Source organism: Pinus tabuliformis, chromosome 6 (assembly GCF_031772625.1).
Source record: "Pinus tabuliformis cultivar Carrire ecotype Pingquan chromosome 6, CPIR1, whole genome shotgun sequence".
Classification (NCBI taxonomy): domain Eukaryota; kingdom Viridiplantae; phylum Streptophyta; class Pinopsida; order Pinales; family Pinaceae; genus Pinus; species Pinus tabuliformis.
This window is the reverse complement of record NC_142292.1, coordinates 666,828,106-666,847,136: the sequence shown is the minus strand read 5'-3', so window position 1 is coordinate 666,847,136 and position 19,031 is coordinate 666,828,106. Positions and strand designations below refer to the sequence as shown.

Genomic DNA, 19,031 nt, shown 5'->3' with positions numbered 1-19,031 from the left:
ACGTGTGGCAAAATTTATGCCTATTTTAATAAAGCCATTGAGTTGGCTAGTAACCCAAGCACATTAAGCATTCTAACCTTTCATTAGGGGCTTTGTAAATTAAAATTGGATGACCTAATCCTCATCTAAATAGAGGATACGTCAATCTCATTGTTCATCATCATTTGTGACTATTTTCAGCCCTCTTAGAGAATTTCAGCCTCGCTTATATCTTGTGGAGATATGAACCTATGGTGAATTTTGCTATTGGAGTTATTTCTTTGGCTATGGAGATGTAATTTTGGAGCAATAAAAGCTTGTTCATTCATTATGTCTTCTAAGTGTACCTTGGATTTGATAAACCTTTGCTTTTTGTGCCTAATGTATGGAATGCTTAATTATTTGGGGTTTCTATTGTGCTAGTTATTGTTGAAAATCATTCTATGGATTCCAGATGATGGTATTGCATGCATTACTCACAAAATGTGACTGGCAATCCCAATGGTGAATCTTTCAACTATCTCTCCCAATTGACTTTTCTCCCTCACAAAAGTGATAGTTGGGGTTTTGAAATCTAGGGTTTCATTATTCCCTTACTCCTTGCCAAGGTCTAACAAAATCTTACACTCCCATAGACTCCATCACCAAAGGACTAGGAACTGGTCTTGGTGATTTGGTTGGTCATCAATAAAACTCACACCAAAACCTCATTTTATCTCCTTAAATCTGATTTCAACCCCTCAAGGATAAGTTTCTTGCTAGGGCTAGAGCACGAACCTCAACTAGGGTTGAAGTTGTTGGCCATTGGGAGGATTCAACACTTGAAGGAAAGGTGATTGCCTCAAAATCAACTCCTTTTAGTGGCTAATCCATCCATATTAGGGCTAAAGTCTCATGCCCTAGGTAGATTTTGCCCTAGAAAAGCCCTAGTTTTCCCTAGGCTTCAACTTGGGGCTTATTGAAGGCTTCTTATTCCATAGGTTGAAGGTATACATTGTTTGGAAACCTTTTCTTAGCCTTGTGGTCCTAGGTTGATCTATTTAACTTGTTGTTTCTCAAGCCCTAGGCCATTTTGAGCCCTAATTAGTCATATTGGAGGGATGTGAATTGCCCTATCATTCTTGCTAAGCCTTGTTCTTAGGTAGAGTTTTCCTCCATAAGCCTATCTTGTCACCTTATCCCTTGTACTTGACATATCCTTCTAGGTGACCTACTATAGGGAAGCCTCCCTAGTGGTGAAAGTTCACAAAACAGCAGGAGATAGTGGTTGTGGTGACAATGGGCCATACCTCATATTGTTGTCCCTTAATCTAGTTCTTGCCTTGTCAGCTCCCCTTACAAGACCTACTAGATTTTGAGGCAACCGAGCCCAAAGGAGTAATATGGGTAACATTTTTGTCACTCCTAAAAGAGATCAGAAAGGTGGATAAATAACAAGTAGAATCACTCCTAGCATCCAAGATTCAAGAACACTCAATGGATGGAAAGAAACTAGTAATGCATATCTAAGAAGGTCTTCTACAGTGGCAATTTTCCTAAGTGGCACAATTCAAAGCTTGGGTAGTGTAGGCCAAGAAACCATGTTGGGAAGTCCATGTGCTATCCACCTAAAGTGGTTGTATGGTGCTTTACTCCCCCAATTGCCTAGAATGGAATAAATAATGTAATGTAGGTGCACATAATGAAAGGATTTGAAGTAGGCATTGTCTGAGAGAGAGTGCCTCCCTAATATACAAGACAAGGCATTATAATTGCATTATATGGAGAATGCCAATAAGGTTCTGCTCAAGTATCTATAGAGGCAATGAAACCTTCCTCTAATCCCATAATAGATTTGACACTTCAAAATAGGCTTTGTTGGAGATAATGGTCATATTTAGAATTTAGGACATGAAGAATAATAAATGCTAACTAATAAATTGTTGCAATAATGGGGCATTTAATATAGTTGTTAATAGTTAAGTACTTGAGAGTTATGTAAGGTATTGCATCATCTAATAAATGTATAAATACAATCTTTCTAATTCATGTGTATTATTGTACATGCATGTGTGTGCAAAATCTCACATGGTATTAAAGCCCTGTTTTAATACCACCAGTCCTTCAAATTGGTTTCCCTACCAGTTCCAATCCAATCCCATTTCAACCCTGAGTCGGTTCTGGTATTGTTAACTTTGGTTCTAGATACTAACTTGTCACTAAGACTAGCATCCTTGACTATCGAGAGGGTGTTCTCATTTCTTGGCTGATTTTATTTTGTGGTAAGTGAGAAAACCAATTTTCAAAAAGGATAGGTGTTTGCCTAATTTTGCACAATTCATCCATTTCACCATTATGAATGTTATTCCATTACAATTAGCAGAATTATGACTAGTGAAATATCTCAACCATGGTTGACGTGGTGGGCAGATTGGAAGTTAGGCATTTGACTTTTGCCAAGAAGCCCATGCTGCTAGGCCACAGCCCCAACATATGCCAAAAGGCCTTTATTATTATTTGTCACTGACATACCTTGTGTAGTTTTGAAAAACTGATTGTCTGACCTAACCATGTCACTAGTCCACAGACCAAACATATGCCAATATGCCTTTGTTATTATTTGTCATTGCCATACCTGACATGTGGTTTGCAAAAATTGATGCAACCATTTGCATATCTACAAAGCATCAATAACACAAATATATAATGTAGTTGTGTTTGTTGTATCCCATTCAAAATATAGTAATTAGAATGTCCGATGTGTAAGTTGTGACCAATTAGAATCTTGTATGTGTTTGTATATTGTGCCTTCAAACTCTTAAACTAATCTATAGTGACAACAGGCATTTAATTTAAAATAATTCCTGACTATGGATAAGACATTGATATTAGAAAAAAGGAAAAGAAATATGGTTCAAATTCTTGAATGTTGTAAGAATTATATGTATTAATTTGCTTTGACTTGGACCAAATTTATCTCACACACATAGGGAAACATTGACTTGTGTTGCAACAGTAAGAATCACAGTCTACCTCAAGCTCTGAAGCATTTGACGCGGCAGCTTCAAGTGCATCAGAATCCATATCAACTGCAATTACATGCCTGTTTAGGACAAGAAATTCCAAGAAAGGTTTTAAGAGATAAGGTACAGAAATACAAATCTAGTGAGTTACCAAGATATAAATTTTTCCCTATGAATTCAATCCACACATTATCATCTATGAAGCTGCAAACAAAATGTATGTGTCTGATAGTGCACATTTTTAAGGAAACAGAAAAGTACAACATAACCAAAAATGTGAATCGAATCAAACAGATATAAATGAATACACAAGTTGGCTTTAGAGAACGTATGACTAACTGCTAACATTATACCCTATAACACAAAAGGTAATGGTATCAACCTATCATAAATTAAAATATCCCTATTCATAGCATAAAGCTACTAAGAGAGACCCTAGTAGAAATAAATGAATGGGTTTCTCAAATTCCAAGGAAAATGAAAAACTGTATTAAAACATAGGCACTTACAATAAAGCAAAAAGAATTAAAGAAGTGGAAATACTACACCTTAAGACCTGCCCCAAACAATGGACAAGGGCTCAGATTCAGACTATTAGGAAGTCACTGTGAGATGGATCCCATGCAAGCTTCCAAGGTTTCTTCTCTCTGCATTTTCTAGTCAAGCGCCGCCATTGGATTTGTGCTCGCGTCTCACAGTGGAAGACATCCAAGCAATGGAGACAATGAGCCTATTTTCCTCCGCAATGTGGGACAGCAGCCGTTTTGAGCTAGTTTATCTGTGAAAAGCTCGAATCCTCGAGGTGGTCTGACCATGGTTTCTGAAGGCAAGAAAAGCTTGAACCCCATAGAAACCTCCCATGACAAAGCTCCATGCGAGCTAGCAGCCTCAGCACAATGTATGAAAATAGGTTTCGTTGTCTGTTTTTTGGCAAGGGTATGGCATTCGCAGGCTACCTGTGGATGACTCGACCAACTAGTCTGAGTGTCATGCTCCGCTTCCTATCCGTTCTGGGCCCTTTTGCTTGATTGGACCTATTACCCACCACCTATGGGTAGTGTATATAGGAGAAAAAAATTCTCCTATATGGTACTCAACGGACAGGCCCTTGCAGCCACCAAATAGCTCAATGTACCATTATCTCCGCCACTTGAGCCAGCCATGTGGTTCCTCGCCCACTTGTTATGATTGTATGTTTGAAGGTGGGCCTCCCAACCCCAAAGGTATGAATTTTCATTGGTATAGTTGAGTAATTTTCCTTAATGTCATGGGCACTTTGGGGCATGGATTGGTGGGGGGATTCAGCGAAAAGGGTGGGTTAGGTCTATACCCTTGTCTCCACTGCCTAATTTCATGGTTAGCCTTGTATCCTAGTCCTATGGGCTCTCCTTTACTGGCCACTAGCTTTAGGGTTGACACTACACGGGAAATCCTGATTTTGGTTGTGGTCTCACTTCCCGACACCATATACATCACCCCCTTCCACTCATTTTAACCCCACTCATCTCTTCTCCCATCCAAGTCCACATGTGTCCACTCAGTCCACATAGGGTTAGCCTCCCCCTCCCCTTGTCCACACCTTAGGTCGGGCCTGAAACGATGCCCGAAGGTTGATGCAGCTAAAAAGAAAAGAAAAAGCATAATTTGGCCACTCTCAACAAGAAATGTACCACAAAATGCAAAAGATGGTCGGGACATACAAATTTAGCACGTGGGCAAAAGCCAAACATGAGCTCTACCCCTTATCCATGGCCATCACCCTGGTTCCTATGGACCCTAGATGAGCCCCCTCCATCATTAAGGAACCAATGATTGTGCGAACCCTTGGTAGGTGATGAACTACCCCACCTTAAGGGGGTATCCATTGCTATATATTACACAACATGCTCCCATATCCTGGAGCCCCGAGCATTTATGAAAAAAAATCAATCAAAGGTAAAAAGCATATGAAGAAGGGTGGAAAAACAAAGGTCAGAGTAACTCATGTACCACGATTTGCTCCCTCATATACTCATATACTTAGGTGTGGGCTTCCCTTATTATAGCTACCCTTGTACCATGACATGTGGTCTGGATGAATCCCCTGATCCCCACTATGTTCCATTACTATATCATTTGCCACCTACCACTTGAAGGATGTACCATGGACATGTCACCCCCTTTAAACATTGAAAACACCTAATAAGGTCCTTGATTAACTCCCTTATTGAGCTTGGAGACACTTGTACATGCCAAAGCTCACTATGGAATGGCATACCACCATGAAATGCCCCATTGATTCCATGATTTGTAAGCTCTTTTACTTGATTATTCTAATGATATGTTGTATTGGAGAGCAAGGGGACGTATTGATCTTATGCAAGATTGCAAATGGGTCTCCAGTTGGGGCTTGGTCCCCCTATACGAGGTCCTAGCCCTTTAGAGGGCCACATTGGCACTTGTAGGGTGAGCATTGAGAGCGATGGGCCTCCACCATAGCAAAGATTACTTCATGGGTCCCCAACACCGCACATTGATTCACTTGGTTCACCATGCCCAGTGGGCTCCACACCTGCACCATACACTTGGCAGATGTTCCAAGGTCTAGATGAGGATGTGTCTCACTGTAGGAGACAAAGGGAGGGCTTGTATCACCATCCTAGCCCTTACAAATGGTTTACAAGAATTATCGATTCACTTGGACACCCATGAGGATGTCATCGTGCCCCCACACCCAATTGGGAGTGCCACAGTGACCTGCTTGGAAAACAAGGGACCAACACCTTGTCCACTATGTTTGGAGTCCATTCTCTCACCATGGCACACTTTGCACTTCATTAGGCCTTCTCAATGGCCCAACGATTCTGTATGCTGACTATTATGCCCTCTTCAGAGGCTTGTTTTTATGTCATGGAGCTATTTGGTGGGCTTGTCACCAAAAGTGTTGTTATTATACACATTATTTTATTTTAGGGGCATTATTGGTCCAAATTAGGCAAGCCCTAGCTCAAGAACCATATTTTTGCCCTAGTTTCCCCTTGGCTAGCGTCCTCATTAGGATCATTGAATTCAAACCTCAAAGAAAATTTGTCCTTTGTTCCTCTTCTCCTCCCTAATTAGGTCAAGTCCCTCATTGGGTGATCAACTCCATACCCTTCATCTAATTTTGGGTCTACTTGGTCCTGTGTGGTCCCACTTCTTATCAAAGCTAATCCTTCAAAGACCATTTAGAAACCAAGATTCCACAAGGATTTTGAGGTCTAGGAATCTCCTTTGCAAGTCATACCTTCAAACCCTAGCCCTTAAAATCTTCCTATCCCTTCCTAGAGAGCATTTCACCTTGCTTCCCAAGCAAGCAAGCCACATATGTGAACCTCTCTTGTGAATAGGCTTTTGGGATCCTCTTTCAACCTATCATTGATATATTCATTATAGTGATCCTTATTATATTGGGTCTCCTCCCATCAGTGAAGGTTCATAAAGAGCAGGGAGCCTTAGCTGAGGTGAGAGTGGGCTATCGCTCCATTATTGCTCCTTGACCTAGTAGTTGCTCTATGGGATCCCCTCCTAGGACCTCCGCTAATTTGAGCAGTAATATTTTGGCACCATTGTTGGGGACACGAGACGCGTGTTTTGTTCCCCATATGACATATTGACATATCATTATTGGCGACTCCATTGGAAGGATGAAGCCCTAGTTCTTCATTGAACTTCAAAGTTAATGCTTGTAGGGTGAAGCAAGGATCTATTGAGGAATTTTAATTCACCCTGGCAACTCCATTTTAATCATAATATGAAAAATCATGAAAAATGGACTATTGTCGAAAAGAGATTAATGTTGGTCCTACATTTCCAAAACTCAATGATCAAGACCTTCAAGAACTACAAAAGATTATGGAGAAATATGTTGAGTTTTATGAAGATTTATTGGAGAGCATGGATAAGGAATTCATGCTCAAGTTTCATGGATCAACAAAAACAACTCTACGTAATGATGTGTGCCTATGAGAAGGATACTAGCCATCTCTTTGACTTCGTTGGCCTAACCTGTGCTTTTAATATTTTGACTGACCTAATCAATAGAAAATACTATAATCAGTAACAAAGCCCCACACGATGTAATCTATTAGATGATCAAGGTGATACTGGAGAAGGTTCCAGTGTGAAGGACCATCTTGAAAGGAATATATGGAAGAATGGGATCCACCTAAAGAAGATCATGATAGCCATAATACCACAGAGGAACTTCAAGATGCACACCTAAGGATTGAGAATGTGCATGACATGAGTGAGAGCCCCATTGAAGATCATAAGGATGAACACGATTAAATGGAGGCTTACATTCAAGAAAAGGGGTTTGAAGATACGAGTAGTGTAGCTTATTGTGAAGATGACATTTCTCATTTCTTGAGCATTAATGAGGGAAAATGGGATGTGGGCATCCATAACTTTGAGAGTGACCCCATTTATGACATTGACATGGAAAATGAGGTTGAAATTGATTTTACTTTTCTCTAAGACATTACTCATAATGATACCCCTACTCACACCATCGAAAGGGAGGATTGTGGTTTTCCCTCGCATGAAGGTCTATTGGAAATGGGAAGCCCCATTTATGACACCGATGACGACACAGACAAAGGCCTTGTTTTCCCATACATTCTCCAAGATCCTGATGGCATAGCTACATTATCAACAAACCCTCACCTTGGCCATTCTCACATTGTCACAACTATTGATGATCCCTTTCCCTTTCTTAGGCATGATGTTGAGGAGGAGTTATCCATTAGATGTACCTTTCCTTCCCCCTCATGCTTTCAGGATTGTGAAAATGATCATGATGAGCAACTTGCCTCTTGTGTCATCCCATGTCATCAGTCTCCTTTCCCTCCTAACCATGACCTTATGGTGGCCATGAAGTATAATGTCAATAATAAGGACCATCATGGGAATGATATGCCTGAGGTTTCCATCCATCAGAAGTTTATGAGCTCGAATGTTGATATCTCTATCTTTTTGTTGAAAGAAAGGATCTCGTATAATAGATTACATCCCTTTCCTCTCTATTCCCCCATGATATTCCATGAGTGGTTACTTCATTTTGCCACCTCCCGCCCTTGTGACCTTCCATGTTGTCATTCCTGCCCTTGCCTATGGATCTGTTGATTGAGTAAGCAAAAGGGCAGTTGTTTTCATATTGACTGGATGATATGTTGGTTGCATTGGATCTATGATTATACTTAGTATTTCAGTGTTGTAACATGCATGTTAGGGTAGAATGCATTGCATGCTAATTTTCTCATTAGAACTAACAACATATGATATTATTATGATAGATTAGATGCATTTAGATTCAAATTGCATCAAAATGATTTTATTTTCTTGTTGATTTTATGGCCTAATACTAAGCATGGTTGATCATAAGACACCACAAAAAAACATGTTGCCCCATGTGCTTGGCCTTTGATATTGTCTAGGTAACAGACATGCGGTGCCAAGAGATTGTTGGTATTCTCATGACCTTCCATTCGAGTAGCTTTGCACACCGCTCTAAGAGCTAATGTCCCAGTTGAAGCCAGATGTTACCCACCAACTGTGGGTAGTGTAAATAGGAGAAAAAATTTCTCCTAGATGATCCTCAGCCAGCAACCCCTTGCAACAACCAGATAGCTCAATGTGCCATTATCTCCACCACCTGAGTCAGCCATGTGGTCCCTAGCCAACTTGTTATGATTGTATGTTTGAAGATGGGCCTCCCGACCCCAAAGGAATGGCTTTTCATTGGTACAGTTGAGTAATTTTCCTTACTTGTCATGGGCACTTTGGGGTATGGGTTGGTGGGGGGATTTGGCGAAAATATTGGGTTAGGTTTGTAATCTTGTCTCCACTGTCTGATTTTGTGGTTAGCCTTGTATCCTAGTCTCGTGGGTTCTCCTTCATTGGCCATTAGCTTTAGGGTTGACACTACACAGGAAATCTTGATTTTGGTTGTGTGGTCCTGCTTCCCAACACCATATACATCACACCCCCTTCCACTCATTTTAACCCCACTCATCTCTTTTCCCCATCTGAATCCGCATGTGTCCACTTGGTCCACATAGAGTTAGCCTCCACCTCCTCTTGTCTACACCTTGGGTCCGACCTGGAATGATGCCCTGAGGTTGATACAACTAAAAAGAAAAGAAAAAGCATAATTTGGCCACTCTCAACAAGAAATGTACCACAAAAAGCAAAAGATATTCGGGACATACAAATTTAACACGTGGGACAAAGCCAAACATTCCCTTATCCATAGCCATCACCCTGGTTCCTATGGGCCCTAGATGAGCCCCCTCCATCATTAAGGAAACCATGATTGTCCCAACCCCTGGTGGCGATGAGCTGCCCCACCTTAAGGGGGTATCCACCATTATATATTACACAACAAGCTCCCATCTCCTAAAGCCCTGAGCAGTTATGAAGAAAAATCAATCGAAGGCAAAAGGCATATCAAGAAGGGTGGAAAAACAAACGCAGAGGTAACTCATGTACCACGATTTGCCCTCTCCTTTGGATGAATCCCTTGATCCCCACTCTGTTCCATTACTATATTATTTGCCACCTACCACTTGAGGGATGTACGATGGACATGTCACCCCCTTTAAAGGTTGAAACCACCTAATAGGGTCCTTGATTAACTCCCTTATTGAGCTTGGAGACACATGTACATGCCAAAGCCCACTATTGAAGGGCATGCCACCATGAAGTGCCCCATTGATTCCATGATTTGTAAGCTCTTTTACTTGATTATCCTAATGATTTGTTGTATTGAAGGGCAAGGGGACACATTGGATCTTATGCCGAATTACAGGTGGGTCTCCATTTGGGGCTTGGTCTCCCTATACGGAGTCCTAGCCCTCCAGAGGTCCACATTGGCACTTGTAGGGTGAGCGTTGAGAGCCATGGGCCTACACCATAGCAAAAATTACTTCATGGATCCCCAACACCGCACATTGATTGTTGGTGTTCCACCTTTTGGATGAGGATGATGCACCTGGTTCACCATGCCCAGTTGGATCCACACTGGCACCATACACTTGGCAGATGTTCTAGTGTCCAAATAAGGATGTGTCTCGCTGGAGGAGACAAAGGGAGGGCTTGTATCATCATCCTAGCCCTTATAGATGGTGTACGAGCATTATCGATTCACTTCGAGACCCATGAGGATGTCATCGTGCCCCCACACCCACTTGGGAGCACCACGGTGACTTGCTTGGAAAACAAAGGGCCAACCCCTTGTCCACTATGTTTGGGGTCCATTCTCTCACCATGGCACACTTTGGACTTCATTAGGCCTTCTCAATGGCCCAACAACTCTTTATGTTGACTATTATGCCCTCTTGAGAGGTTATGGAGCTATTTGGTAGCCTTGTCACCAAAAGTATTGTTATTATTCACATTATTTTATTTAAGGGACATTATTATTCCAAATTAGGCCATTCAAATCCCTTAGAGGATCGTATAAATAAAAAAGAGGCATTCTCTCTCATTCATCATCACTTGGATTGGGTTATTTGCTCTTATGGGATTTTCACTATCCCTTTTGGAGGATGAGTTTGGATGTTATCGATGAATTTTAATGTGTGGATATCTCTCTCTTGTCTCGGAGCTTCATTATTTGCATAATTTGATGATTGGATATACTCTTTTGTACATCTAAGTGCTCTTTTCATGCTTATTCTTGTTATTTACTTTGTCACATGAAAGTGGTTGGGATTTTCGCTACATGTCTGAAATTACCGCTTTTCTATACAAATTAGTGGAAATTGTGATCTTTTATAGCGTTGCATCATGTCATAGGCCATGTATGAATGAGTGAATTTTCCCAGAGATAATTTGTGATAAATACATCTCGATAAGTCATTATTTATTGCAAATTGAAGTATAAAGTCCTTGAAGGAGCTGCTCTCCTGCCCTAATGCCATGCGAAGTTGTTTTAAGGCCTCCTTAATTGGGTGAACTCCTTCCAAACCATAATTTTCCTCGACTCCATCTCTCCCAAAGGACAAGGCACAAATCCTCCATAGATGATCAATTCCAATGCTTATTCTTTTCACCTCCCTCTTTTTCTAGGCCTAGCCTACATAGGTTACCTAGGACATCAATTATCTCACAATCTAGCTATCCAAACACTTTGATTTTTGGTACACAACTGCATTGAGGTTTGCTCTAGAGGCCCTCCAAATTTTAAGCAAATCTGACAGTGGGATCTCGAGATATAGCAAGCCCTAGCTCAAGGAAAATATTTTTTCCCTAGTTTCCCCTTGGCTAGTATCTTCATTAGGATCATTGAATTCAAACCTCAAAGAAAATTTGTCCTTTGATCCTCTTCTCCTCCCTAATAAGGTCAAGTCCATCAGTGGGTGATAACTCCATACCCTTAACCTAATTTTGGATCTGCTTAGTCTCATGTGGTCCCATTTCTTATCAAAGCTAATCCTTCAAAGACCATTTAGAAACCAAGTTTCCACAAGGATTTTTAAGTCTACGAATCTCCTTTGCAAGTCATACATTCAAACCCGAGTCCCTAAAATCCTCCTAGCCCTTCCTAAAGAGCCTTTCACCTTGCTTCCCAAGCAAGCAAGCCATATATGTGAGCCTCTCTTGTGAATAGGCTTTTGGGATCACCTTTCATCCTATCATTGATATATTCATTATAGTGATCCTTATTATACCAGGTCTCCTCCCACCAGTGAAATTTTGTAAAGAGCAGGGAGCCTTAGCTGAGGTGATAGTGGGATATCACTCCATTGTAGACCCTTCACCTAGTAGTTGCTCTATAGGATCCCCTCCTAGGACCCCGCTAGTTTGAGCGATAACAGGACCAACTGGATTTGGGGAATCTTTTCAAATATTAATCAAAAACATTAATTAGAAGTCCACTCTTCTCTGGTTTGGGGACTCAAACGTGGTGGAGACTTTGAAGCAGCGTATTGAGGACATGATGGGTATCACCGCATCATCTCAATGCTTGATTTTCGAAGGGAATGTACTCCAGGATCATTCACTGATGGACTACTACATCTCCCAGAATTCCACCATTTTTTTGAACCTGAGATTACATGGAGGAGATCTAGGCCACATAAATTCCACTAGACCTATATTTTTCAATGATGCAGTGCAAGGGAAGCCAACCAACCCAATAGACCAGCTTCAATTTAACCCGAGACCATATATCGTAGAACAAATGAAACAAGCACCAGTCTTGGAGGTGAATAATACAGAGGTAAACTCACATTTCTCTATTCATCAATCCAAGGTTGTTATTTGCAGGGTCAATTGTTTTTGGCCTGAAGTAGACACTCTTTATCAACGGGTTTTCTCTTCCTAGACCCCAAATTGTGACATTTATTTATGTGCCAAAGGATTTTTTATTGTTCAATTTCATACTGATAAAGATCTGGAGAATGTCATGAATGATGGACCCTGGTTTTGGGGTAGATTTGGGCTCTTCATCACCCTATGGTTCCCAGATTTTGATGCCATCCACATGCAAGTCCTCCACAGCAATCCATGCAGAGGTCAATTGTCACTTGATTTTTGTTGGCAAATCACAAGGGAATTAGCTAATATTTTGTGGGAGTTTGTTCCCCCTTCTACTCCACTCATTGCACACATGTATCACTCAGCCAATTTGCAATGCAGTTTAGAGGATTTTTGCTCAACCAGGGAATGACACTTACAGCGATCAGCTCCACACTAGTCCAACCCTTCTACACTTGGAGAAACTCGACCTATCCTTTGAATTGTCAATCTCAAGTTCTCAACCACTTGTTGATTGAATTTACATTGGGATTTGCTCCCATTCCTTGTATAAATAAGCCCATTCGGCTCATAGCTTCACATGGTTGGGAGCTCTATGTGTGGGCATACTCTGTTAGAAAAAATTTTGCATTCAATAACATTGAAAAGACTTTGTAGGTCTCACTTGGCATGTATTGTGGTGGATGATTCTTGAATTATGAGGTAACTTTGTAAATTTTCCAACGACGTTCATATACTTGTTTGTATTGTTGGAAACATTGAGAAGGGGGTGAATCAGTTTTTCTTATCAATTAGTAAATTTTTAACTTCGCAGAGCATTAATTGTTATTAGTTTTAGATAAATATAAACATTCATCAACACCATTCAACAATTCAAAATAATAATGATAGTAGGCACATAATTTTTTAGGTGGAAACCTCTCGAGGACAAAAACCACCGAACGCTTCTTAATATTTGTCTTTCAATAAAATTTACATCAATATTTTCAACTCCAACCCCCTTGTTTATAGACTCCAACCTGTAGGATGCTCCAACACCCTATTTACCAACTGCGACCGAGAGGACACTCAAGCGCCCTGATTTACAAGCTCCAGCCTGAAAGATGCTCCAACAGCTTGTTTACCAGTTGCAACTAGAGGGACTCTCCAATGCCCTGTGCAAAGCTCCAACCTGCCCTAGCACCACCCTGCCACCCTGAAGTGTTCTCAGGCTCCAACCTGAAGGAGACTCCGCTCTCCTGCCTTGCACCACTATCCTGCCACCTTGATTAGCCAGTGGACCACGTTTCACAATTTTCCAGACTAGATCCACCTGTGCTTAATATCAATATAAAATAACACGTAATACAATCTTTGCTCAATCCAAACTGCTAATGCTCAAATTGTACATCAAACCTTAGCTTCAATTAAATCTGCTTCTCTTCAATATCAACACTGCATCATGTCATCGTATCCTGTCATGTAACACTGAAAACCCTAACTCAACAATAGTTGCATCACAACAACTTTGTCTCTATGTGAGAACTCGGTCATCTCTGCACTGCTTTCTATTCAAAGATAAAGCCCTAGTAGCATGAAATATGTGAAGTCCACTGTCACTGCTAATGTAACACAAGTCGGTCTCCAAACATATTTAAATTCAAATTTCAAAATGTATTTCCATCCTTAAGTGGAAGTTGGATGTCCTTTAAAAGTGGCATGCAACTAGAAAGGAATGACAACATAACACATCAAATCTTTTGTGCAGCAGAAAGCATCAGTTGACTTCTGTTACGTGACTTGGAATGTATTCATCCAAACCATTGTTTTACAACCCGGCCGAGTCAACTCCAAAACGGCCGTTTCGAACCGAGCCATTACCAAAATCTTTGACCCGGCCAGCAACCCGGCTCGGTTGACCGAGTCATAGTTGACTCGGTCAACCCGGCCGGATCATGTATTGACTCGGCCGAGTCAATGAAACTACAACTGGGCAGCGTAAAACATGAAATTTATTCATTTTTTTGTGATTTTTGGTAAAGTTAAAGAACTACAAGTTCTTTTTGAGACAATATTTCAGGATTATGAGAGTTGAGACATAAGATCTTGATAAATTACACCTCAGATTTGAAAGAAGCTTAAAGTCTGTACATAAAATGTTTGTATTACCACCAATATTATATTGAGGGCAATAAGAACCACTACAATTACATATTGAAATTCAGATCCTCATTATTCCTTAAGGTGATTTGATTACTCGTTTTCTAATTGCCTCCCTTTAAGAAATGAGTGGATACTATCAATGCCTGTGACTCTGTTCACTGCTTGGCTCAGCATGATGACAGTGAAGTGTATTTCTTGCCTATTTGACTCATATTTCAATAGTGAGCACTAGGAAAAGTCTGTTTGAAACTTTTATCTATATGTCACCTCAAGAGATTGGAATTCTTTTATCGTTCAATAAATTTTGGTAAATATCGAAGGAACCATTTCAATTACATGCTGCACTCAAATACTGCCTTGATGCATCTTTCCATGCACTCTGCAACAAATGATATTGATGCAATTTGGATTAGAATTCCAAGGTTCAGGGAGACACTGATAAAGAACTGAAGTTTATCTTTATAGTTCACACCCATTTATTGGAGACCAAGGCCTGATTACACTATCAAGATATTAATGAAGACTAAAAGTATCAGTCCTCTTCCTCTTAACTTCATCGACAATTCATATATACAATTATATTAATTTCCTAATGACTCATCCCCTTCCTGCTTGCTGCTTGCCCAGCACCAGAATAATTGTCCATCCCCATCAATATTTAAAATTATGTTTTTTTATAAAAAAAATAAATATTTAATGTATTTTTTACAACGACCGAGTCATTGAAATCGAGCCGGCCGAGTCATTACCGAGTCGGAGTCGATCCTCGGCCGAGTCCGAGTCCGAGTCCGAGTTGTAAAACATTGATCCAAATGATCATAAGATGGCACAGAGCTCACGTGTCACAATTTGTTGGCTCAGAATTGTATTACTGCCATTTAAATGTGTCACTTTATACATAAAAATTCACCTCTGCCAACCCTTATGCTCGGCTAAATAAATGAGATCTTAGGGACCACAATATTCTTCCAAGACATAATTTGGTGCGCTCAAAACCCTTAATTGAATTCACTGATATACATATTTTATTTTCTCAGCAACAGTGACTGAATCCTAATTGTAAACAGCCATGCATTCCATAGCACATTAAAAAAATTCCCTGCATCAAACAGTCCTGAATTAGTGCCCTAACTGGCCACAAAATCTCAACGAGTTAACAAGCCCTCATTACTCCATTCCCTAAAAATACAGAGACGCTTAATGGCTTAGGTTCACCATAGTGATTCCTTTTGCTAGGCCGACAAACTTCCTTCAATACGTTGTAACACGGCTTTAAACCCATAATATGAAAATTTGTTGGTATCGCTATTATTGGGGAAAAAACTTTGTTCTCTCCGTCTTGGATATAGGTCGGCCTGCTCAGTGTGTTGCACAGAGATCTGCCCTAACCACAGAAAAACATAAATTCTTGTGCCCAAAACCGTTGCAGTAGCCCATCAAGACAAGAAACAATAGTTAGGACTGCTTGATAATGATGTTTAGTCGCTGCCCTAGAATGATCACACTGTTCTGAGATGTGGAGCGAGATTTGGCCCTTTAACCAATACAAATTCATCTGCTGCAAAGTCTAGACAATGCCAACAATACCCTTAAGCCCATAAAACATAAACCATAATCCCATAAAACCTTCGTTGTTCCTCAGAGTTGAAGTGCACAGAGATCAAAAGATTCGGGCCTCCCTTAAGATTTGTCTCTTCTCCACAGGACCGAAAAAGAAAATTTCAGAGCTTCAGAGCTACCTTACTTTAGAAATGCATAAGATTCATTCAAATCATTGCATTTGGTGAGGAAGATAGGTGTCCTTATATAGATTTGAAGAGCCACTTTTAAAAGACAGTTGACTTCCACTTAAGGAGGGAAATATATTTTTAAATTTGAATTTAAATTTGTTTGGAGCCAGAAATTCCGTAACCATTTGGACCGACATTAACTTTGGAGGAACCAAATTACCTTTTAATTTTAGGATCATTTGGAGTATGGAAATATTAACAAAATGTCCCCTTGACTCTAATAAATCACTTTTACCCCTTCATTTAGATAACCTTCTTTCCAACCAATAATGTGTTGCCACATCGTCTCCCATTGGGGTTTTGACCACTAGGTGGGGTTTTCATATTCCGACAAGCAAATCTCTCAAACCATGAGGGTCCACGAAGCGCTCCACTTATCGTCGAAATCGACATGACGAGGAACCATAGGGTGATGAAGAGCCCAAATCCAGGCCACTGACAGCAAAGAAACCAAATACACACATGCATATGCCATGCATGCTAAAACCAGCTAGGAAACCATGCATGCAATCTGTTACCTGCAACTATTCTCGTTGAAGTTGCCTAATCCAAACATTCCTTGCTTGATCCTTGCTTTCCTTGTCCTTCATTTGCTTGTTTTTTTTCCTTCTCTTCATGCTCTTCTCTAGTCTGAGACTAACTCCAAAACTAAACTAACAAAAAGCTACCAACTAATGCTCTGAGGTTTTTTTATTATTGATGCCTCTAATTTCCTTCAATTTCCTCCTCACATGCAACCTGTGACCTTCCACCTCCCTTTTCTCCTAATTTCTTTAATTTTCATAACAAATATGCCAAGTAATGCCTCTTTGCCTTTTCAAAGCCTTTGCCAATGCCTTTGCCAATTTCCCTTAGCCATAAACACAACAAGTGATGGCCGCTGGCCGCTAGGATATTTTGCTCAACATTCAACCTAGAAAAAGTGTCCCTTGACCTTGGTCTTATTTTACCTTTATTAACTTTTATTACATGAACTTTTAACTCGGGGTTGTTACAGTGTTTCTCACATCCTAGGTTGGATTGCGACTTCTATGTTCTCGGTTGAACATCTAGTCCAACTTTGCCATCATGTGAGTCACCCCCCTTTGATGCTAACCATTGTTTGGCAAGATTTTGGTTTAGTGTGTGCAGGTAACCAAGTTACTTGGAGATTGGAGACGTTGTTGGTTGAACTATCCAATTCCAAGCCCACCACGGAGCCCACAATCCAATTGACTAGAGACCATCTCCAAACTTTCAAGAGGATCAAAAAGAAGAGGCTTTAAAGAGCCCATCTATTTCCTTCCTCCCATCATTTTCAAATACATTTCTCTTTGGGTTACTTATAATGTGCAAAATTTTAAAAATCTGAGTATAACAGGCCTTTCTTGTGGTTTATTTTGTCCAAGAAGGAACCAAGTTTACTCGATTCCCCTTGAGCAAAATTAGGGTACTGCTTCACTGCTTTAAATCCACAACATTTTTTGAGGATTAATTCTAATATATGCTGAGTTTTGACATCTTCTTTCTCGTGTTTTGTTAGGCTTCTTACTAAATTTCCTTGAAGAATTGGGACAGCAAAGACCCTTGCTTTGGTGGTTGTCAAGGTCATCAAAGTTGCGGACTTTTTTCCTGCCCTCTTGAGCCAAGGTTGCAGAGATTTTGGGCTTCCTTTTAATTGATTTTTGAGACAGCAAAGAAAGTCTTTTGCGGCTGTCTTTTGGACTGAGTTTGCAACCTTCAAAGACTATCGTTTTGGGCAGCAGAGCGTACAAGGAAGAAACAATAAACAATTTGCCATTTGGACACTTACCTTGGACACCTTCGAAGATTACAAACTTTCAACCATTATACTCCTCTTGAATCTCTTTCTTCATCAGAAAATCTTCCAAGATTCTTCCCTCTTTGTAATGCTTTTATATCCCTCCTTTGCTAAAGGGAGTTTTAGGAAATTTGTTCTAACTTTGATTTTCCTAATTCTTGCAATCCCTCTTAAAGAGGTGATCACTTGTGACATTCACATTGTAACTCACAGACATTTGGAGAAGGCATTTGTTCCCTCAAGGGACTTCATTGTATGCCTCTCTCCAAGCTAGCCCCTCATCCCTCACTCAATAACAAGGACTCCAATAAAATTTAACTTTTGTTTAGGAACATGGGGATTTTTCCCCTTGGCATAAAATTTCCCCATTTGCGGAAAGTGTCCCATGCAATGCTTGAGTGATGGTTTTGAATCTTGATAGAGTAGAGTGAATTTAGCTTTCACCTTCGATTTCTTTCTTGCAACTTTCATGCAATCTCTTTAATTTGTAGATTTACTTGTTGTTTGCAACACATTTCCTCATCTTGCAATTTCACTAATTTGGTTAATTCTTTCAATAGATATCTTGTTGAGTTGCTTTGCCTTTACCTTCAAGCATTTTCCATTTTGCAAGCAATCTTTCATTAGCAATTTGGAATTTCTGCAATAATAATTTACCTCCAACTTATGTTGGCTGAAGTAGAAATTACGGACCCTCCATCCCCTATTGTCTCCCTACTCTGAGATCCAAGCCCGAGCGAGGGTAAAGTCAAGGGAAGGGATTTGCTTTCAAACTTGCTTTAGATCCTAGGACTAACTCACTAACTGAAGTTAAAATTTACCAAGACTAATTCGCTTCACTACAACGCAGGGTTGATATTTGAGTTTATGCTTCACTGGCTCTTATTTGGCGAGTATTATTCATTTTGAGCAATCATTAATATTTCAAGTATCACTTGTTGAGTATTTCATTACATTTTCAAGTTTTTTTAAGTTATTGTACTTGCTAGTCATCATTTTCCATTTTACTTTTGAAGGCACTTATCTCTTGTGGCA

The 19,031-nt window shown here is 40.2% G+C and overlaps 1 protein-coding gene across 3 annotated transcripts in view; it reads right to left on the bottom strand.

Annotated features, from left to right (window-relative positions):
* LOC149260379 (S-adenosyl-L-methionine-dependent methyltransferases superfamily protein) overlaps positions 1 to 19,031 on the bottom strand; it is a 413,041-nt gene that overhangs the window by 155,584 nt on the left and 238,426 nt on the right. For all 3 annotated transcript variants that reach the window (XM_089420520.1, XM_089420535.1, XM_089420528.1), the window contains one exon: positions 2,992 to 3,061. In XM_089420520.1, the coding sequence (XP_089276646.1) occupies positions 2,992 to 3,061 (70 nt within the window). The remainder of the gene's footprint in view (positions 1 to 2,991; positions 3,062 to 19,031) is intronic.